This window comes from Apis laboriosa, unplaced genomic scaffold (genome assembly GCF_014066325.1).
Source record: "Apis laboriosa isolate Shangri-la unplaced genomic scaffold, ASM1406632v1 scaffold22_cov146, whole genome shotgun sequence".
NCBI classification, from domain to species: domain Eukaryota; kingdom Metazoa; phylum Arthropoda; class Insecta; order Hymenoptera; family Apidae; genus Apis; species Apis laboriosa.
Window position 1 is genome coordinate 1,081,313 of NW_025222414.1, and position 23,698 is coordinate 1,105,010.

The 23,698-nt window shown below is 31.3% G+C and overlaps 1 protein-coding gene across 16 annotated transcripts in view; it reads right to left on the reverse strand.

Annotated features, from left to right (window-relative positions):
* LOC122713134 (nuclear receptor coactivator 3-like) overlaps window positions 1-23,698 on the reverse strand; it is a 92,667-nt gene that overhangs the window by 14,958 nt on the left and 54,011 nt on the right. For 11 of the 16 annotated variants that reach the window (XM_043933317.1, XM_043933316.1, XM_043933312.1 and 8 more), the window contains 7 exons: window positions 22,509-22,616; window positions 18,130-18,268; window positions 17,534-17,695; window positions 4,445-4,561; window positions 3,974-4,151; window positions 2,747-3,120; window positions 2,275-2,504 (listed from right to left, as the gene is read on the reverse strand). In XM_043933317.1, the coding sequence (XP_043789252.1) occupies window positions 2,275-2,504; window positions 2,747-3,120; window positions 3,974-4,151; window positions 4,445-4,561; window positions 17,534-17,695; window positions 18,130-18,268; window positions 22,509-22,616 (1,308 nt within the window). The remainder of the gene's footprint in view (window positions 1-2,274; window positions 2,505-2,746; window positions 3,121-3,973; window positions 4,152-4,444; window positions 4,562-17,533; window positions 17,696-18,129; window positions 18,269-22,508; window positions 22,617-23,698) is intronic. The other 5 variants (XM_043933324.1, XM_043933320.1, XM_043933323.1 and 2 more) reach the window with 3 other exon arrangements.

Sequence of the window (23,698 nt, forward strand, 5' to 3'; positions counted from 1 at the left end):
CAACACATGTATTTAACCAGTTAACCATAAAATACTATTTTCTGTTTAATCTAACACTAGCGTTATTTATATATATATATATATATATATATATATATACACGCTATATATACACATATATAGTACGTGCGCGTAACAACAAGTTTGCACGCCCGGTGAACAGTGCTCGCCCAGATATATCTCACGATCTCTCTCGTATACATACATATATATATATGTGTGCGTGTATGAGCGTGTGTGTGCGTGTGCGTATGCGTGCGCGCGCGTGTGTATTGTTTCTTCAAGATTTCCCGAAACAACGGGATGCCGATCAGTGCTCGAATTCAAGATATTGTCATTTTTCCAGCGAGAAAATGAAAATGAAAAAGTTAAAAAAAGAAAAAAAAAAAAAGAAATCGACGAGGAAGAGCGTGGAGTTTGTTAATATTGGTCGTGTCATGCGCACTGTTTACCGAGAAATTACTCAACAGAGCATCAATCGAGAATCATCTTTGATATCCTGATATTGAAGTTGCATGAGCAACGATAAGTAAGACTCGCGATATTCTATGTCGATCATCGTAAATCTTACTTTCGCCGGGAACTCTTACTTAGCTCGAACGTTAGATGAGTTTCACACTGTTTGAATGAGTAATGAAAATGCTATTCTTTTATTAAAAAAAAAAAAAAAAAAAAAAAAAAAAAAATAGAAATTAATTTTTCTCGATTCGAATCGAAGAGGAATTTTCTTAAGCGAAGAAACAATGAGGTTGTGATTAATGATGAATATCTCGCAATCCACCGTTTTCCCGATGTTAAATGTTGTTAAACGAAATTCGTGAATCGGGAATGTGAAAAGCTGTTTAAACTTTCGATCGTGGCAACATCTGTCAATGAAATGACGATACGACAACGATTTGGCTTGCGACCAACCTTTGCCATTCCCGATTCGACGACAATTCGATCGAAAGTGTTGCGATCGAAGCGAGGAAAGAGCGATAATGAGAGTAAACGACGAGATAACGATTGACGTTGGTGTTATTCGTAATAATTATTAGCGGACTAAATGTTAAAAAGCGATATGTAAAAGCGACATAAACCAAGATTGTAAAAATCGTGAAAATCATCCACAGTGGGGGAGGGAAAAATATCGTTTCAATTTCAAGAGTGGCCAGATCTCCAACACCGAGAAAAAAACCCGTGAAATCGCGAAACATGCATAAATTTTTAGCAAACCTAAAAAGAAAAGAAAAATTACAAAGAAAAATTCCCGAATTCTTTCTTTTTCTCTTTTTGGGGGGAGGGGAGGGGAGGGAGAGAGAGGAGTATTAAAACGTACCATCAAATTCCGTGTAATTTTTTTTTCTTTTCATTTTTTTTTTTTTTCTTCCGTCTCTCTGCCTTCGAATTAGCTCGAGAATATTATCGAAGCGATAAGTTAATAAGATAAACGCGGAGAAATTAGGCAAATAGAATATATATTACGGGCAGAGACCTAGGACAGAGGAAAGTCTCAAAATTTAGGTAGAATATTTCGTGTAGATATAGTCACCCTTGTCCAATAATGATAAAGCGATACGAAGGGGTAGGTACGTTAACTTAATTATCCAGCAGAACATCGACTATTCGAGCATTTTAACGATACTAATTATAATATAATAAGAAGACGAACGATTTAATTATGTACGGAAAATATACCGATCTTATTGGATATAATTATCCACTAAATTTTCCCGATTTAACTACCTATTAATGATCTCGTAAACTGCACGATAATCGAGATTCTACTGGTTCATTCTTGTTATCCTCTTATAATCGTAATGTGCGTGTACGTGTGTTAATAACTGTACAACTATTCTTAATTTCAACACACTGAATACCATAGCAGCTTGAGATAAGATATTTAATCTTTCGTAATCGAAACGTCTATTTTAATTTTCTTCAAATTTTTATCACAATTTATTCGGATATACGTATTAATTCTAATTCGCTGCTTCATATATCCGTTTAATTTTACGCTCTTACTATACTTTGGTAATCAATGTATCAAGGTTTTCAATTTGATCTCAGATTAATAATAAGAAATGAATATTTGGAATGAAAATTTGAAAAAAAAAAAAAAAAAAAAAAATTGCTCATCTCTGATCCCGATCGAATATTATATTTCGTAAAAATAATAAATTAATCTGAGAGTGATCTTTTCAATCTCGAAGATATACGTTTATATTTCACGACTAACGCGTAACTCGATATCTATACGTATAAAAAAGGAAAGTATAAAATCGTTCAACTTACCCAATAATAGTATTGGTAGCCATAATGAAGTCGGTAACAAGTGTATTCATCACATTTGCTTTGAAAAGTTTTGACTTTGTTTGAATATTAAGGAACTTATCAGGACTAACGCGTAATCGGTATACACCACTGGTACTCTCACCGACTTGAAGCGTATCGTTCAAATGTGCTGTTAGCTTATTGAGATCATGAGGGTGGCACAAATCCTTTATCGCAGTGCCAATCAGCTCCTGCAACAAAACGACGAACGAATATAATTATAATCAAGGATCGATCATTGGAATCGAAATCAGAGATATTTTCATTTGAAAGAACGATACGGTAATGAAATTATGAGATTTGAAATATAATAATCGATCTACGATCTACGATTTAAATAGAGTAGATCGATGTAATGTTAAGTAACGGATGGGAATGACTAGCACTCGAGAAAAATAACAAATTCGAAGCAAGATAGATCTGGAATCTTTACCTTGCTTACCTTGCTTAGGTACTCAGAGTAAGGAGACGACAACCAGATAACATCAACCGCGATAATCTTCCCCGTGGTGTCCAATTTGACGGTAAATTGCTCGATGGGCGTACCAATGGGCTTTTCGTTCGGGGGTATCCTACGAGCCACGCACATTACGCAAGGACCGTTGTCCGAAGATTCGGAAGATACGTCACCGCTCTCCAGACGATCGCTATTATTTGGCAAAAGAGCTGAACAGATTTGCATAGATTCGTATTTCGATACTCGTTGCTGCTTTTCTTCCATAGTCTCTTCTTTATCATCAGGAGGCTTCACCAAGAAGCGACAATTGAAGGTGCGGTTTCTTTGGGGCTGTTGCTCGTTCGTCCAGCCTAAATTGCACGTCAAATTTATTACGTTATTCGATATCGTAAAATTACATTATTATTGTTATTGTTGTTGTTGTTATTATTATTATTATTATTATCGAGAAATGTCAAATTTTCAATTTTTTCAAAAGAACAAAAAAATGAAACGTTTACGCGATAGCGGAAGAAGAAAGATCGATAAAAGAGGAATTGCTTCGTAATCTTCATTAATTGAACGATATATTTTGAAAAAAAAAACGAAAAGACAATGGATAGGATATTTTTCGATTCGCATCGCATATTTTCGATGAGCAACGAGCACCACCGATGGCATCGCATTTCTGCTACGCTATACAATTTCAAAGCTGTCTCCTTCCATTACGCAAGATAAATCTTTCCGTTGCGCTGCTACCGAACTTCCATAACAAAATGAGATAAACTGAAAAAAGTATATACACGTGCACACCATCCGGTAAATAGATGCTAAAGTTACATTATAAGTGCCCTCGACGTATGCGAAACGCACTCGTAAATAATCGCGAGGACGAAACACGTTACACTTCGATCGAGATTTTAATCTCGGTGTATCTTTCACTGTCTCCATTCGCGGAAAGAGAGAGAGACAGAGACAGAGAGAGACAATAGACAGACAGACAGACAATCGGATAAAGGGAAAAAAGATTTTTACGACTTTAACTTTTTAACTTTTTGCATTCTTTACGATAATAATTATTTATATGTCACGTTTAGCGAATCAAAAAGAAAATTTTATTGTATTCTATTCATCCTCTTTATTTTATTTTTCAAGGTATTTATACTATCTTACAGAATTGTAACTTTTTATTATTGCGAGATAATATTCGAAAGATATACCAACCTAATTGCATAGGCAACAAACTCGGCATAAAGGTGTTATGATCTCCATGATGAATAATATTATAAATATCCTTGCCAAGAACATCATCCTTCGTATAATTTATATACTGCGTTATGTTATCTGTTACATATTCCACTCGTCCTTCCGTATTTACAACAAACAAAAAGCCATCTAGCGCCTGGACAAAAATTTTCAATCAAATTAAATTATAATACGAATATTATATATTTTTTTTTTCTCGATATTAAAAAAAAATTTTAAATTTAATTATATCGATTCAAATTTAAGGATAATTAATTCCGATAAAATATTTATCGAAGTAAACTTCAATGGACTTTGTCTATTTGCTTTTAAATCGTCAATAAACAGAAATAAAAATGTTTCCTTCTGATTGTCGTATATACATGAACGATGAACGCAAACAATAAAGATAAAATAGATTGATGGAATTCGATTTAAATTGAATTATACCTCAAGTAAAATAGGACCAACTTGATCGTTGGACAGTATGTTAGGATTCGAAGAAGATACTTCCCCCTGTTGCACGGCATGACTATTCGAGCCTTCCTGTTCCCTAATGTGCCGAATCTGTAAATAAAATAAAGTACATCGCATCATTAATCACATTCGAATTATTATATATATATATAAGCTATTATTTATATATTATTCGAAATTATCTTTTTCGAATTCACTTCAATTTCAAATAAAATTTCTTTAATATCGTTTCTTTAATAAGTTTTCATATTACAATTTTATATTCTGTGTTACAACATACAGATGTAATAATAACAAAAAAATTATTTTCAATCGTTGTTCATTTTCCGTTTAATTCAATAATTACGCAATCACGAGCTTGTTTTCATCAAGTTATTAAATAATAACACAAAACTGCATTATTTTATTTGCCCACATCAAATCCTATTGCATATCGTATTTCATATTACATATTATGGCGCATGCATATTGTAATTTAATATAATGAATAATTTACAATGACCGCATTTTTCCATTCGTCGTATTAACATTAAAGATTATTCTTTCTTTAGATTGAAACGAAAGCAAATAGAATATTGCGTAAGACTTTCAAATGATAATATCATATTATTATTTAAAACAATAAATGCAAGTTTTTCAATAAAAGAATATTAAATAGCATATAAGCAAAAAATAGTCTTATATTACTTTCTTTTTTTTTAATGCTTTTTTGTGCAATTGTAATATATATCTATATTATCGTTTAATCATTTACATTTACATTAATAAATTTATAGAATAAACAAATAAATTCCATATTTCAATTTTAGGATTGTTGGTTATAAATGAAAATTTACATATATATTAATTGCACAATATTAATTTAAAAATATAATTGTAAAATGATAAAGTTTGCTAAATAATCTGAATAAAACGGAAGAAAAAAAATAATACAATAAAAGTGTTTCCTCGGTACAAGAAATATAATTGATGTAATAAAGAAAAATAAACGAATTTATCGATTAAATGTATCGAATAATATTTTCAATGGAAAGTTTTTTAACTTTGCACACAAATTTCTGATTCGTACAAAAATTCTTAATTCTATCTCAATTATCGATATTACATTGGTAAATATTTAAGTTGATAATTCACATTCCTCCTCCTTATGCGAGAATTAAATATAACAAACGATTGTATCCTTGTCCTATTTCTATCAAAAATTTCAAATTAATTATAATGAAATGCAAATGAAATAAACACCTAATATTTTCCTTTATCGAAAGAAATTTGCAAATACTTGAATTTCATTTCTTTATATTTTGCGAGACGTTTAAACGAAATATTCGAATAAAACTAAAAATAACTTGGGATATTAATGAGAAAAAAAAAAATAATTATAAGATAATTCAATGAAACGCTTTATCCAATGTTTTTATGCAGATAACTGAAAAATAAACTTGTTCAAGACAAAATTATTCTTTATAGCAATCGGTAAATGCAAAATTATATTTTAATTTAGGAATAAAATAATGATTAAAATCTTCTAAAAATGATTCTTATTTTTATTAATTGTAAAATAATTTCGAAATAGAATAAAATTCTTAGAATAATAAAAATTAATTAGAATTATGTCATTTATATTCATATTTTTTTCTATTCTATTATATAAATATCGTAAATAATATAAAAAGCAAAATTTACAAAAAAGAATATTACTCTCAAGAAAACCAATAAATGAATTAGAAATATTTTGTCACTTTCTCTTGCAATCTCTTGCAAATAAACGATAACATTTCCATATTCGGCTGTTAATCTAAAAATAGAAAATATATCCAGAATTTTTAAAAAGAATCGTTCGATAATAAATCTTACAACGGTGTGCAAAAACAGTTAACGGTTAAAAAAGAAAAAGCGTGAACTCCGCAACGCTGCCATTCAGAGTCGCAAGGTTAGCCATAAGTGGAACACGAACGAAGAGGGGAAAGTAAATCTCTGCGTTACCGACCGAGATTCGGGCACAAGCGTGCGGGAAAAGCTCGTCCTTGAGCTCATATTTTTCAGCACCGATAGATCGCGCTCGTAATCGAAATGAATTTAAACACACGAGCACACAACGTCCCGTGGCCTCGAAAAGTCGGTGACTCGGCGGCTGAGTCCGACAAACGGTTTGCGACGTTGCCGCTAGCCTTTGCTTTAGAACGTATATATTTCTCCCGTTCCATCACACGTCGCAGGCAATAAATTCTTTCTCGGTCGCTTTCAGAACTATCATATAGATATTCCTCTCTAATCAAGGATATCATCATAGACCAAAGTAGAAAATAGTTGAACAATACAGATGAAGCACAAAAATTAAGAAATCACGCAAATAAGAACTTGTATCAATAACCATAATAACCACATTAATGAATCTCAAATAAACTTTCAATGCTAAGATGAAAAATCACCGTCAACTTAATGATGGAAGGATCGAAGGGAGAAAGACTTTTATTGCAAATCTACAATTGATTCTACCTCGGTCACGTCGTTGGACACAGACGGATGCGCATGGCTCGACTGCGCAGATGACGTCACACGAACTCTTGCTCCGGTAGTTCGGGTTATAACGCCGTTTGGAAGGTTTCCTATTGGCCTCTGTGACGTCATTCAAGGTCACGTGACAAACTTTCAAGAAATACTTTTTTAACGATTCTTTGTCAATCTATGGAATAATTCATTTGCGAGGGTAATACGCCAAGTATGTTACGAAAAAAGGATTTATCCTCACCGAGGGTAGTGAATTTGCTTTCTAAAACGTAACAATAATATATCTCGTACAAGAAGAAAGCGAAAGAGCGAAATATTGCGATCCTGGTGCGAACAATCGACATGTGCTCGTTCGTGAACCGCAGAACTAACATGCTGAAGAATAGACGGGAAGTTCGAACCCCTTCCATGTCCGTCCTCCTTCTCTTTCTATAGTTATACAAGTAGATAGATACGCTGCTTGCAATTAAATTTCAATTCTCATTTTGTGTATTTTCAACAAATTCGATATACATCCAATTATTTTTACGATCCTTTTCTCATAATATAACACAGTTAATTCACAATGTTTTCACTTTTCTTCACGTGGCAACACATTTAACGTATTTCAATGCATGTATTATGTGGCTATTCTAACGTGTTTATTCTAAAAGTAATGACAGACAATAATAAAAATACGAATAATCTTTATACACTTTAGTCTCATACAAAGGAATCGATTGAAAGTTAAATTCAGCAATACGAATCTATTTCAAGCTACTAATGAAGCCTAGAAACGAGCAGCGTGTTATTGAACGAAGCGAGTGCACGTCTTGCTTCCGAAACAAACGATGCTACCAACATCGAGGAAAGTAAAGCATTACCGCGTAACCGCGACCTGGAAACACACAGAGACTGGAACGCGAATATCGATTAAGAATATCATAATGGTTGCCAACGTAACTAAAAATCCCAGAAAATTTATTCATTTCATGATAAATTCTGACTAAATAAAGTTTGTCTAGTCAAATAAAAGAAGCGAAAAAATATAATATCGCATGATTTGACGATTAGTTTCCTCAACTTCACAAGACTACTGTTCTCAGTTATCCCTTTCATCCTTATATTCCGATGTTTAATATGATATTTCAGTTAATAAATTACAATAGAATAAATAAAAAATATATTGTTTCTCTGTATTTTGAAATATTTAGGTATATATAAATTTGATTTTTTACATATCATATGAAAATATATATATATTTTATGCATAAATTTTTTTTTTTATATATTACATTATAATTCTACAAATATATATATACATATATATATATATATATATATATATATATATATATAATTAAACATACATATTATATTTTTATTTATATCTCATATATAATTTTATTTATTTTATTGATATTATTATTTTAAAATTTATAAAAGATGCGAACAGAATGTGATGTTCTTATTGACTTAGTTCTGTTCATTATGCCATATTACACCAATATATAATATATATAAATATATATAAATAATATATAAATATCAGAGATAGAGACAAATAATTCTTTAGATTATTTTTCGTATTTGCAAATAAATAAAATTAAAAATTAAAATTATTATATATATTTATGCATACCTTTAAAATTCACAATAAAAACAGGGCTCATCAACTTTCTTAATTTTTATTTATAATTTTTATGCTATTATATTAATTTTTGACATATATATATATATACATATACACACACACAAAACCTTGCAATATAAAGCATAATTTTTTTAATAATAAATAAATCTATAGAAATGCATGTAATTTATTTGAAAACATAAAAATTTAATTATATATTTCTACATAACCTAACCAAATAAATAATACTTCGTTTATATTATATTTACTTATATATTTACTTACATATATGGCATGTATTTTTAAAATACATTTATTTTTTCAAAAATATTTTTTCTTTATTATTTCTATTTTTCACCACATTTAAATAATTTTTAAATTATAATTAATTTCAAATATGCCTTTCTTTGATCTTCAAATTTTTAATAAAGTATATTTCACTCATTAATTAAACAAGGATAGAAAATTATTCCAGTTTCAACGCCATCTCGCGTTTGGATCCTGAAAGCTTCGACTTGTTAGTAGGAATATAGAATATGCAAGGAGGTATTCGTGACGTCATAGTTAGAAAAGGAGAATAACATTATATGAGAAGGATAGAAAAAACGCGCCAATATGGTGTGCGTCACTTAATATTCCTCATCATTTTGAGTGCAACATTGAAAATTCATTAATTATCAGTTTTCTATTAAAAATTTATACACTTTTAAGCTCGCATCTTAAAGCTGAAAATACGGATAAATTTCTTATATCATTTTTAACGCGAAATTCTTTTCGATTAATTATTTATTAACGATTATCACAAAAAGTGTGTCAGTCGCAAATCTCACATTCTCTAATCAAGTTATAAATTATTAATTTATTTATTTAAACAATAATAAAATTGTGAATAAAAATTATATATGAAAACAGAAAAGGGAATAACGTTTCGAATGCATACATTCATATTTAGAAATAAACCTCATAGTTATGAGAAATTAACAATTAATACGTTACATCGTACTGATGCTATTAATACGCAATATTTTTTTCTTTAATTTCTCATTAATATTGAATTTATTTCTAAATATTAATACATTCATTCGAAACATTATTTTTTTTTTTATATTCATATATATTTTCAATATAAAATTCTTTTTATATTAATTAATAATTATCCTACGAAGTATTTCAATTATAAATTTTCAATTGTAAAATTTCTAAGCCGTAATCGAGTAATAAATATCAGTAATTGAATAAATAATTAATTTATTTATTTATAGAAATATGAATTAGAAACATTACTTCTTTCTTTGTTTTTCACATATAATTTTTATTTATAATGTTACTATTTTATAGAAATTGAAGATTTGTTAGTGAAACATTCTCTGTATTAATCGTTAATAAATAATTAATTTAAAAGAATTTCGCATTAAATTTGATATGAGAAATTTGTCCGTAATTCCGGCTTCGAAATGCGAGCTTAAAAGTGCAAGTAGATTTTTAATAGAAAACTAGTAATTAATTAATTTTCAATGTTGCGTTTTCAAAATGGTGGAGGGTATTAGGTAGCGCATAACCAAAGTTAGTGGTACGTTTTCTCTATCTTTCTCGCACAATATTAGTCTTCTTTTCTATCTATGACGTCACGAATACCTCCTTGCATATTCTATATTCCTACTAACAAGTCGAAGCTTCCAGAATCCAAACGCGAGATGGCGTTGATATTCGAATAATTTTCAATCCTTGTCTAATTTACGGATGAAATGTACTTCGTTAAAAATTTGAAAATCAAAGGTATGTTTAAAATTAATTATAATTTAAAAATTATTTAAATATTTAAAATTCGTCGTATTTAAAATTATTTAAAAATATAAATAAAAATAATAAAGAAAAAATATTCTTGAAAAAATAAATATATTTCAGAAATACATGTCATATATGTAAGTAAATGTTCCAATATAAACGAGATATTATTTATTTGGTTAGGTTATGTAAAACTATATAATTAAGTTAGTTTTTATGATTTCGAGTAAATTATATAAATTTTTGCAGAATTATTTATTTATTATTATAAATCATGGTCTATGCTGCAAGATTATATATTAAAAACTAATATAATAAGATAGAAATTAAACAGGAATATAAATAAAAAATGAGAAAGTTATTGAGTTCCGTCTATGAATTTTAAAGTTATGTCTAAGGTAATTATAATTCTTAAATTCATTTATTTATAAATATTAAAGAAATCAATAAAAAATTATTCTCTTATTTAATTTTAACATTTGAATTATATTTGATTTTAACATTTAAGTATTTGCAGGTCCATCATTTGCTGTAAAGTGACATAATAAATAAACTAAAACCAATAAAAAAAATCTTAAAATTTTTTTGAAAAATTTTTTATATTTAGTGTGTGTGTGTATATATATACATATATATATTTATATTTTTATGTAACACATATATTTTATATTTTTATATATTTTACGCATATTTTATACATATTTTAGATACATATATATATATATATATATTGATCAGAAAATGTTTAATTTCTAGATAATATATAACCTAAATAAATAAATATGTAAGAAAGTAAAAAAACAAATATTAAATGTATAAATTACTGAATTTAATATAAAAAATTACATTCTTAAAAATATAATAACTTATTAAGTAAAAAGTAAATGTTATGTATAAAATAGTAATAATAAATAATGTATATACATATAAATTAGTAATAATAAATAATTATAGATAAATATATTCCTCAATCCTTTAAATTAAGAAAAATATTTAAAAATGATAAAAAAAGTTTCTAAAAGTTAAATTAACTTATTAAATTTAGTTTAGCTTAAAAAGATAAGTATAAGGTAAGTAAAAAAGATAAGTATATTTATTAATTTCCTAGAATTAAATAAAATGTTTAAAAAAAATTCTTGAAATATGATAGCTTATCGAAAAAGGTAAGTATAAGATAAGTATATTAAATTCAAAAAAAAATTAGACAAAAATTTCATTCGTGCAATCTATAATTCTAAAAATTTGACATTACTTTCAAAAATTTCAGAAATTCTAAGAATTTGACGTCATTTCTAAGAATTACCAAAATTCTTGAAAAAATTTTTCGAACGACCTCCTATCAACTTATGTTCTCCTAATACAAAATCGCAAAATTGGCCAAAAATTTTGATCAATCAAAAATTTTGAAAATTCTAGGAATTTGATGTCATTTCCAAGAATTTCGAAAATTCTAAGAATTTGACGTAATTTCCAAGAACTGCCAAAAAATTCCTGGAAAAATTTCTCGAGCAACCTCCTATCGATTTATGTTCTCCGAATACAAAATCATAAAATTGGTCAAAAATTTCGATTAATCAAAAATTTCGAAAATTCTAGGAATTTGACGTCATTTCCAAGAATTTCGGAAATTCTAAGAATTTGACGTCATTTCTAAGAATTGTCAAAATTTCTAGAAAAATTTCTCGATCGATCTCCTCCCAACTTATGTTCTCCTAATACAAAATTCAGTTTTCGAGCAACAAAAATTTTTAGTCGAATTTTTTAACTTTGTATTAAGAGAATATATTTAATAGGAGGTAGCATTAGTTTTTTCTGGAATTCCAAGGCAGAAATTTTTGCCAATTTTTCGATTTTTTTATCTGGATAACATAATTTTAGAAGATGCGACATATAATTTTTCTGGAATTTAACATACTTACCTTATACTTACCTTTTAAATTAGTCATATTTTCAGGAATTAATCATTTTTTAACAGTTTGCTTAATTCTAAAGGATCGAGGAATGGGATGGCCTATCTAATTCTATTATCTTTAATATCTCATTAATTTTTTACAATATTAAAAAATACTTTAGATAAAAGTCAAATAGTTTCGAAAGAGACACATTCTGATATTATTAGTTTCATCGTAAATGGATGCGTAGAGGAGTTATGAAAATCAAAGTTGTTTTTTTAAATGGGATTATATATTTTTTATTGTATCAATAGATGCAGCTTGGCATTCTCTATAAAAAAGTACTAAACCATATATAGCAAAAAATTTATAGTTTAAAAAATAATTAAATTCAATCAAATATCTTCTAAACTAATGATTTATCGTTATAAATAGCTTAATACTTTTTTACAGAGATTACCAAATTGCATTTATTGGTGCATTAAAAAATATATGATTCCATTTGGAAAAACAACGTTGATTCTCATAAGTTCTTTACGAAACTTATCACTTACGAAAAAATTACTAATATCAGAATGTCCCTTTTTCGAAATCGTTCAACTTTTATTTGAAACATTTTTTAATATTATCAAAAATAAACGAGATATTCGAGATAATGAAATTAGCTGATTCTCTTTGTATATGTATATTTTTATATCTTTGTATATATATATTTTATATGAGATAAAAATATATGCATAGAAGAAATAATTAATCACACGAGTCTTATGTCAAAGACAAGTGACTGTGGTTACATTTAATTACAATCCCTTTTGGGAATCCATATAACATCACACGTGACGCGAGAATGACGAAAGTGCATTGGATGGTAGCTTCATTTTCTATATCTGGTGCACGTTATATATCGGTGCTCCATTGTCGAGGAGTGGAATCGATCCACGCGATTTCGGAGAGAAATGGTTCGTTAAGCCGACGCGAGTAAAATGTTATTAAGCGGGGAGGAACGGTGTTCTTTTCGAACGATGAGACATATTCTCAGCCGGACGAAACTTACTTTATCGATATATTTCGTTCTTTCCAGAAATAAATTTCGCGAGAGAACGAAGAAAGAATAGTACATTTAAATTTCTTCGAAGAAGAGTTCGCTTTGTTCCGTCGTTCTTTTCCCATCCTTTTTTTTTTTCATTTCTGTCTTTTTCTTCCTCTTCTTTTTCCTTTCTTCTTTCTCCTTTTCTTTTAACGTACTCGAAACGAAAAATTTATTCTTTAATCCCGTTGATTTGTTTCATCGGATCTAAATCAACCGAAGGAAAGGAAGAAAGATTTATCTCTTTGTTTCGAGCCATTATTCATTTTTCGAAGAAATTTACAGTCACGCACGGCGAATTACGCGAGAAAGAAATCGTTTCGGATGCGGGGCAGCGACGTCGAGCATTTTCAATAATATCTCGTCACGGTGTCTAGGAAAAATGGCCGAAACGCGTGAACGGATGCGCGCGTATCTTGCCGCGTTCTTATCGATTCGCTACAAGTAAATCTTTTGAAACCAGTTTTCGAAACGGAGAAGATAGCTAACGAAACGATTCGATGCATAGAAATTCGTAGGTTTTATAAAAGCGAAACCTCCGATACGATGAATCAACGTGTTAATCGCACAAAACGCGAAAATGAAACGGAATAGATGGTTATTAATCTACCGATGCTGTGCCGAATGGAAGATATAGAAACGGAACGAGACTATAATAAGTTTATAGTTAACAGGATTGTTTTTATTGACAGTTAACGAAATAGCACGGTCGGAGTATGGTTTTTTGCCAACGTTTTAAACGAGTAAAGAACCCACTTGAAAGAGAGCAGCAAGTGGCTTTAAAATATCCATAAAATCTTCGTCAGTCTTTTTCTTTGAAATTCTTTTTGAATTCCACTTCAATATTTTTTTTTAATTTCTCGTGGGATAGATTTATATTGGATATCACGTAGAAAAGAAAAAAATCACGCGAGTACTATATCTGATCTGATGAAAGAGGAGAGAGAAAAAAAAGAAATAAGAAAGAATTCCATTTAAGAGATTATTCGTTTCGACAAGGATCGCTGTAAGCTTTCTATTTTATCAAGTAAGAATTTTTTTTATATGGAAAATATTCTTTCAGCACGAAAGAATCGCGGATAAAAAAATTTATCGGATAACTTAACATTTCTCTCGTATTGAGCGAAAAAGGATACGTTTCGTAATCTGAAAGAAATCGAATAAAATTTGAAAAAGAAAAATATACGATAAAAAAGAGAAGAAAAAAAAAATAGAAAAGTTAACGCTTTTTCCATCCCGTTTCCCCTCAATTATCTTCGTCTATTCTTGATTTATCGTTGATAAAAAAGATATCGATCCATCTTTGAAAAGTCGGGGGATCGCGTGGCAAAGCGATTTCTTTTTTTTTTTTTTTTTTTTTTTTTTTTTTTTTTAAATCGATCGATCGAAAAGACGAGAAGGAAGAAACCGCGTTGCTCCGTTTCGAATAATAGAATCGAGAGTTCTCGCGCGATTTACGACGCCGTTTATTTTCGTAAATGTAGTCACTCCGCTCTTAAGAAACGAAGAAACGTCGCGTCATCTCGATGCTTCTCCAGCTTTTATTGTTTTTAATCGAGCGAACTAAGAGCAAACTCTCGCCTTTCTCTACGCCGTTCGAAATTGCAGATTTTATTTTAGCGCGCGGTCGAGTGAAAGCTTGCGATCGAAACATTGCGCGGCGAATATCGCGTAAAAAATTTTCGAATTTTATAATCTCCTTTCCCTTCAAAGAAATAGTTATCCAATGCATTTCGCGAATTTACGAGGACTCGAAATTTTTGTTTACGTTTTCAAAAACATTACGCAATTATATCGTCAAAGTATAAATAAATTATATTCTCAAAATTCGATTCTCTCTAATTCTTTTAAGCGTAAAATATCATACGATCGAATTGGTCATTCGCTTAATAATTATTTCGATAAAAACGTGCGTCTTTCTCTTCGATGTTACATCATCTTTGAGCCAAGATTACGATCACTGCTGATTCTAAATATACCATTGCATATATATATATATATCTTTTGTTTCTTCGTTACATTCCGAAACGAACAATAGAAGTATACAATTTGAAAGATTAAACTAATATAATTAGCCAATTAATTCGTAATTCTTCTTTCTCGTTTCTCCGTTTCAAGATCGATCGAGAAAATCAATGCTCTTAAATTTCACTTAATCGTTACGTATATCAACACCGTGAAATTTATTCCAAATTTGATACGATTTGTCGTACGAAATAATGCGTGTATACGATGATTAATTGAAAAAAATAAAATTTCACGTTGCGTTCACGGCGTATACGAGGCGATACCTTCGTATTAATCTTTCAAAGGATACTTATTAATTCTCGTAATACCGTATCAATCTATCAAATTCAATTACAATTACGCGAATTCGATCTCCTTCTCGGCTATTAAATCGTTACGTAACGCGTTCGAATGCATCGTTGAAATAAATTATGTTACATACGATCGAAGCTGGGATTAAAATTCGCTTTAATCTTAATCTCGACGCGATCGCGAACTCGAACGTGGTCGAACGAGTTTAAGAGGAAATTGTATTATATCGCAACGGTAATAAAAAGTTTGGGTTAAAAAATGGTTAAGAGATAGGATTTATTGGAGAAAGGAGAGATGGAGCGCGATACAAATCCGACAGAGTTTGCTTTCGACCTTTGTTCGGTATTAGACGCATACGGTTACGAAGCGTTAACAAGCGTGTCAACATTTCTGGACGATCTGCCACGTACGACCGATCGTGTATTCGTGTACAATTTCGTGTATCAAAGGTTAGTTGTGTAATCGGTGAAGATGACGTTGAATTTCGGCTGTTTCGAATATTATTAATCGAAATAAACGATCGTGATACAAAAATAAATATCGTAGTAATCGATATTGTATTCGTAGGGAGGGGAGGGGGGTGAGGAGGGGGGGGGGGGCGAAAACGGATCCAAAAATGTAGTACAAAGTTCTGTTTTGATAAAACACTTATCGCGATAAAATGGTGTGTCGCGTGAAATATAGAGAACGGAAAACTGATTATTTTACTTCTAATCTCCTAGATATCGCGCTACATTTTAGATCGATCCACTTGGAATCGATCCCACAATGGTCAAATCCCTCCGAATTCCTCGTTTCGTTTTATATATATATATATAAAGGTATTTTCATCGACGTTGAAAAATCACTTTATTAACTTTTGAAACGAAAAAGGGGAATGGAAAGAGGGGGGGGATACGTTCTCGATTGTTCGAAATTTCTTCGAAACGAAAGAAATAATCGCGAAACGAGAGGAAATTCGATGAAACGATGAAAAGAACAATTGAATGGATGAAAAACGAGGTTGAACGAAAGGAAAGCAGGATTATCCACGGTAGACAGGCAAGAAATCAATGTAAAATTCGACGCATGCGTTGAAATTTTTATTTCACTTAAATGATACGCGAGTAAATACCTTATCGATCGACTGGTTCAAGAATAACGCGGAGAGAGAAGCTAGACTCTGGCAATACGTAGCACGATAATTTCAATTTCATCGTGAAATTATTCTCACCGACTTTTCAGCGGAAATTTCTCTCTCTCTCTCTCTCTCTCTCTCTCTCTCTCTCTCTCTCTCTCTCTCTCTCTCTCTCTCTCTCCCCCTCTCCCCCTCTCTCTCTCTTTCCGGAAAATCAACGAGATTGACGAGAGGATAAAAGGGAGAAAAACGAACGACGAGACCGATTACGAAGAAAATTTTCTATAGAGAATGAAGAAGAAACGAAATGTTCTCGCGTTCTTTCAAATTTGCCATATTCAGACGTGTAATTTACATCAAATCGAACGAACGAACGCTTGCGACACAACACGGGGGAACCGTGTTCCGCTTCGTTTTCTCGCATTATTGTAAGGATAAAAAAAGGATAAAAAAAAAAAAAGCCGCACTTTGTGCGCCTTCCTTTCTTTTCTTTCTCCTTTTTTCCACGGAACAACGGATACAAAAATAAATCGTATTATTATCATCCGAGAATTGATCGAATTATAACGATTATTAGAAATTAAAAATTGGAAATAAAATTGTTTCGTTAAAAAACGAAGGAATAGTTGCATCGATGAGAATTATCATTATTATTATTATTATTATTTTTTTTTTTTCATAACGCGCATAATCAACTACTCTCTGCTATTCGACGCTATTTTCCGTTATTATTTGACGCTACCCTCTTTCGTTGATTTAACAATGATTCGCTTCCGTTTCTTTCAGATTTCGTTGTAGGTTGGTAGGATCGGGAAGGAACAAATTGCAACATTATCCTCGGTGATGTAACAAATGTTGTGGTAACATTTTGCTTGTTAAACCATTGGGTGTTAATGTGTTGTGTCTGGAAAAATTGTAGGAAGGTTATTTTCAAATCAAGATTTATCCATTTAATCTATTTTTTCTTTTTTTTTTTTTACGCGTTTTCGTTTTTATATTTTGATAATAATAAAAGGATTAAAAAAAAAAAAAAAAAAAAAAGAACGAATTACGTTTTATATATCAAATGTTAAACGAATAAAAGGAGATAAAGTGTTTAACGGGGAAAGGATGGAAATATTTCTAAACACGTTACATCGTTGTAAAATATAATGGAAAAGGGATTGGGCAATTTTCTTTCTCGAAGAAAAAGCGAAGGAAAGGCTGGATTACGTACGACGGTGGATGTCGTAAAAAAATGACACGTTGTTCGATCGGATCTCGAAGGACTCGCGCCGTTGAGTTTATCGATCAACCATTTGAAAGGCAGAAACGATGGAGAGAGATCTGTCTTCTTACCTGGTCGACGGTTCTCTGAAGGATCTGGCATTTGTCAGTCTTGCCAGAGCTCATGTCCGTGGCGGAAATCAGCTCGGCAAGCTCATCGATAAACAGGTTCTCCTGGTTCCGTCGTCTTTTTTCGTTAAGGCACTTGTTACTGTAAACAATCAAAATGAAACGGATCATTCGATCGTTCGATCCTTCTTATTCCTTATTCTTATATACGTAACTTTCTTCCTCAAAAATTCCAATTTTTCTTCTCTTTTTTTCATTTAATCGAACGTATCAAACCATTATTCCACGTTAAAATCGAAAATCCGTTTAATTAATCGACGAAACGAAACGATTGATCAACGATTAATATTGATTAACGAAGATAGACAGTGATATCTTGCACGTTTTTCAAGCACGAGAGATATTCGTTCGAATTTTTTTATTTAAAAGGAATAGAGATCGCATTTGTAATAAACGAATATGGAAAACGATATTAAAGTAATTAAATTAAAAATTTGTGCTATAAACTTTGTACTGTTTTATTCACTGGAGAATAATCAAGTATTTAACAATAAAACGAGAAAGAGGAATGGAAAGAAGAAAGAAGAAAAAAATATTTTTTCGAAATATTTTAATCGCAATCGCTACTTTTTCCATAATTGAACGATACGACGTAACTTTTTGACCCGTTTTCAAAGTTTTACGGGAAGTTTAAAATTCTCGACGGTATTGAACACCATAAAAGATTTTTACAAAATCACTTTCTATCTTTCTAGAAATAGCTAGAAAGCTAGCTAAGAAATATTTTTTTTTTTTTTTTTTTAATTAACTATTCTTAATACATTCATGGATAACGAGGAGAAAAAAGAAGAAAAATACGAATACGAGATTAATCGTTTGATTCTAAACGATACAAAATATTGGAATAACCGGAATTTAAGTTTTACATTTTAATATTCGGATAAATTGCCTCTAGCATTGATTACTATGTTCTACACGGGAGGCTTCCTGTGCGCTTAATTGCCATTTCCCACAAGTGGATATATTGTCATTCCAATGGTGATTTATTCTTCCGATTAAGCCTGCTCTATTTGTCGTATTATCTTCGATTACTACTCCGTCTATTTTACACTGCCTATTTTATCTTTAAAAAAAAAAATATTACAAAGAGTACGGTAAAATTCTTTCTCAACTTGAATAAAATATTAAAAGCGAACAATTTTTATTTTCAAAGATCGAAAGAAGAAAAAAAAAAATCAATCTTATCTCTCCAAATTCGCCGTAATTCGAACCATCGACTCGACGACTCTTCTATTCGCTATACACTCCATCGGCAAAGTTCGCGAAATTTTACAGATTAAATCTTCGGGAGGATAAACTGGCAAACTACGATCGAGAAAGAAATGTTTCAAAGAATAATGTACTCGAAAATATATTCGAAAAGAAGCGCGTCAACTTGGGGGAAAAAACACGCGAAAGAAAATTAGGACACGGAGGATCGCATCGCATCGCATTCCGGAAATCATTTCCCCCTCGAACGGATCTCGACTCGAGTCTCGTTCGCTCGGCCAATTTCATAGAAAGAAAATTGCTAGATGCTGAATCAACTCTTCAGTCCCGTTGAAACGTTCGGTTGACCTTGGTTGACGTCACGTCGCCGAACAGTGACTCTCACTTTGCCAAAGGCCGCATTTTCATGCGAATCCAGTTGCCTGATCGGATTCTCGCCATCTCTCGAGTTTTCTACAGGGATTCTCCCCCTCTCTTTCTTTCTTTCTTTCTCTCTGGTTCTCTCTTTCTCTCTCTCCTCTTCATCGGTTCTTTCTTTCTTTTTTTTTTTTTTTTTTTTGATTTTTTAAAGAAAAATCGAAACGTAATCACGCGCAATCAGAAATCGTAGATAGCGAACTCGCAATATAATACGAAATTCCAGTCGTCAGTCGGGGGATCTGGTTGTCGCCAGAATTGATTCAGATAACGTTTGATAAGCCGACAGATTTTTTTTTACGAACAAATTCGGGGCCATCGATAAATTAATTCCGAGACGATGACGAAGAAATCGATTAAAAACTATTCGCTCCTAGCACGGATGATGGATGATTCTTGCACGTTTTTGCACGCGAACGTAATCGATTCGTCGAATCCGAACGAATGGTTCGAGGAAAATTGATACATCGATGTATTTCCACGTTCGACATTGACGCATTCGAAAATTTATACGATTGTTGACCATCCGTGTTGTTTTTTATTAGGTTGCAGGTGGACAAATTCTTCGGATTCGTAATTATAAAACGTAGAATTACGTAGAATTCGGTTTTAACGATACGAAACAGCAATTGATTGATTAAAAAATCACGATCACGATGTGTATTCGACTAGCTTCAGTCTTTAAATTGACGTTTTATTAAATATTATTTTACACGAAAAGTTTAACCCTTAAATTCCGAATAATTTTTACACGTTTGTGAAACCACGAACCGATTTTATATACGATTAGCCGATAAGCCGATAATAATATTTCCATCGTGAATTTGTGAAAATGATAATAATTCGTTCGATTCGATTGCTATGATTCGAATAGATAAGTGGTTATATAGATTTATATTCTCTGTCTTGTTCGTTAAAATGATATTTTTCCTTTATTATATCGTGAAACACAATATGCCTTGACTTATTCATATAATAATAGGAAACACGCATTTATAAAAAGCGCGCATTTTTTTTTTTTTCCAAATGAAATTGATATAAAAACGTGAACGAGAGAATAGTATCTCTTCTTGTACGTTTAAATATGCAGAAAAAAAAAAAAAAAAAAAAAAAATCTATTTTCGAATAATGAAAAATTTCAAAACGTTTTTAACAGTTGTTTTTTAGTTGGTCGCTGAATTAATTGGAATTCGCTTTTTGCTCTTGGCAACAATCCTTTTCATTCGACGTTTTCGTTTCAATATATTTTAACGCGTAATTGCCTACTAAGCAATTTTGCGCTAACTATGAACAGGGGGAAAAAAACGGACGGAAACAAAATATAAATAAACAATTTACACGTATATCGAAAATTAATTTTCTTTACGGATAAATAACTTCGTTCGTTGATGAATAAAGCTACCTTCCAATCGTTCAGAAATGGTAAAAGATTCTTTCTCCGTGGATGCATTTTAATTTATATATCGTAAAACGCAATTACCATTTTCCTCTTCCACCATGCTTAATATTAATCATTTATTTTTACTCAATTTTTAGAACTTGCCCACGATTTAATCAACTTAAGAAAGATATAATCTTTTTTAAACTTCGATACCGTATTTCGATTTCTGGATCTTTTGAGAAACGGCAGCGTATATACAAGCATGATTTGATCGAAGCACGATTTCAAAAATGACGATTCCCAAAAATATAGATAAATCGTTATTAAAAATTATCTCTAAAATTAATCGTTATTTGAAATAAATATCTCCAAATAATAATATCAAACGTGTAAGACTCGTGTACAGATTCGTTATTTCTCGTTTTTCTGGACGTTTCGTTGTAACAAAAATAATTGTTATCATTTTTTTTTCTCGGCTCCCCCAAAATGATTAATCGAAATACATCGTTACGTTACGAAAAGAATTTTTCAATGATTCAATTCTTCTTTCATCGAAGCAAGCAGCGAAGCAGCCGAGCTGTTATCGGTTCGAAAACTAACCACTGGTTCGACACTGACACGAGCAGCGGATACGCATGATTTAACTTCCCGACGAACTAGATAGGTATCAAATTAAAATGGACCCATGCTACATGTTAAACGTTCGCTTTACTTATCGCGTTTAAGTCCGATAATTACGGCCGCTTTTTACGCATATAACACGGTCGATGAATATGCAAAGGACTCGAGTCCAATAAAACACGGAAGTATACGCGCTCGTTTATAACCATTATTACGCGAATTTAACTATGATTGATTGAACGTAAGTTGGGATTCTCGTTGATTTCTTAGGATATACGAATAACGATGACGAAATAGAGTTTACGATAATAGAGTTTACGATGACGAAAGAGGAAAGAAAAATATTTTTCGAAGGGAAATGCGATAGATAATAAAGAAGAGAAAACGTTCGGTTATTTGGGAACAGAGGTTATACCAGAGCCGAATATATTGGCACGGTCCGAGTAATTCGACTATCTCTAACTATCTAGTCTAGTGTACCAACTAGTATAAATACGTCTGTATGAGTCATTAGGTGGTCCGATGATATCGATAGCGGAACATGTTCCTTTCTTTTCTTTTAAAATTCCTCCACCGAATGATCTTCACCGATAATGCAAGCCAACTTCAAATTAGGTACTAATTTCTCATATCGATGTTACGATAAATCGATATATCGGTCGGAATTATATTAAAATTCGATAACGATACTTACATTTGCGACTGAGGCTTGGCATCTGATTTCTTTCTTTTTTTGCTGATGCTGCCAGTAATCGCACTCATTTTGACCCAAAGCGGGTCCTGTAATTCACGCGGGCTAGGCCTGTAACAAAAAGAAGAAAATTTGATCAGATATATATATATATATATATACGTATGTAACGAGAAATCATTTCGAAAGTTTTCATTATTTTTTTCAGACACGCGTAAATCTTTTTAAACTTTTCGACTTATATTAATAAAACGGAGATCCGGCACGAGTTTAAAACACGAGTAACCGGAAATCTCTACTATCTAGATCTAGAAAAATAAGCAATTTCTCGAGAAAAAACGTAATTAAGGGACATGAGAAATTTTTCAAGCTTCGTTCCTTGCGATCGCGTAATTGCCGAATGGGTTGCAATTTTCGCAACGTTTCGCTCGCCACGCTGTATTATTTCTACCCGTAATTTTTTTTTTTTTTTTTTTCGTTTCCTCCTCCTTCCCTTCCTTCCTTTCCTAAAAAAAAAAAAAAAAAAAGTGAACGACGGAACGGTAGAACGCTTTACGCGTTCGTTTATATCGACGCGTGAGACACGTTGCATCGTAATGTATGGCGGGATTCGCGATGCGTATACACGAAGGGACACAGGACAATTATGGTCAAGGATACACGAGCAACCCATCCATAAAACGCCAATTCATCGTCGCGTGCTGCACTTATTTCAATATCTCACCCGGTACATGCCTGATAAATAATTCACCGGGACGTTTCTTCGATTCTTTTTCCATTTTTTTTTTTTTTCCTTTTTTTCCTTTTTCGAATTTGTTTTTAAACCGCGTTGCGTTTGATCCCATTCCAAGATATTCCATCGATGTATAATTTGGGTAAAAGAACTTTTTACTTCGGCCAAAGAACCGCCGATATTTATTTATTACGAACGTAGAGAAAAAGAGAGAATAAAACGAAATATAGAAAATTATCGTTTTTCGATAACCTTGAATCGTTCTTCGTGAATTTCGTGCCGTCGAGTTTAAGATTTTTATAAAAAAAAAAAAAAAAAAAGTGGAGAAAAAATCGGATCGAGTAATTATAAAAATTTTAATATGCGTGATGATGATTCGTTTTTTTTTTGATTCAATGAAACGAAACGATCCGAATCGAGATATTAAAGAGGTAATGGTAAGTAGATAATAACCGAGAGA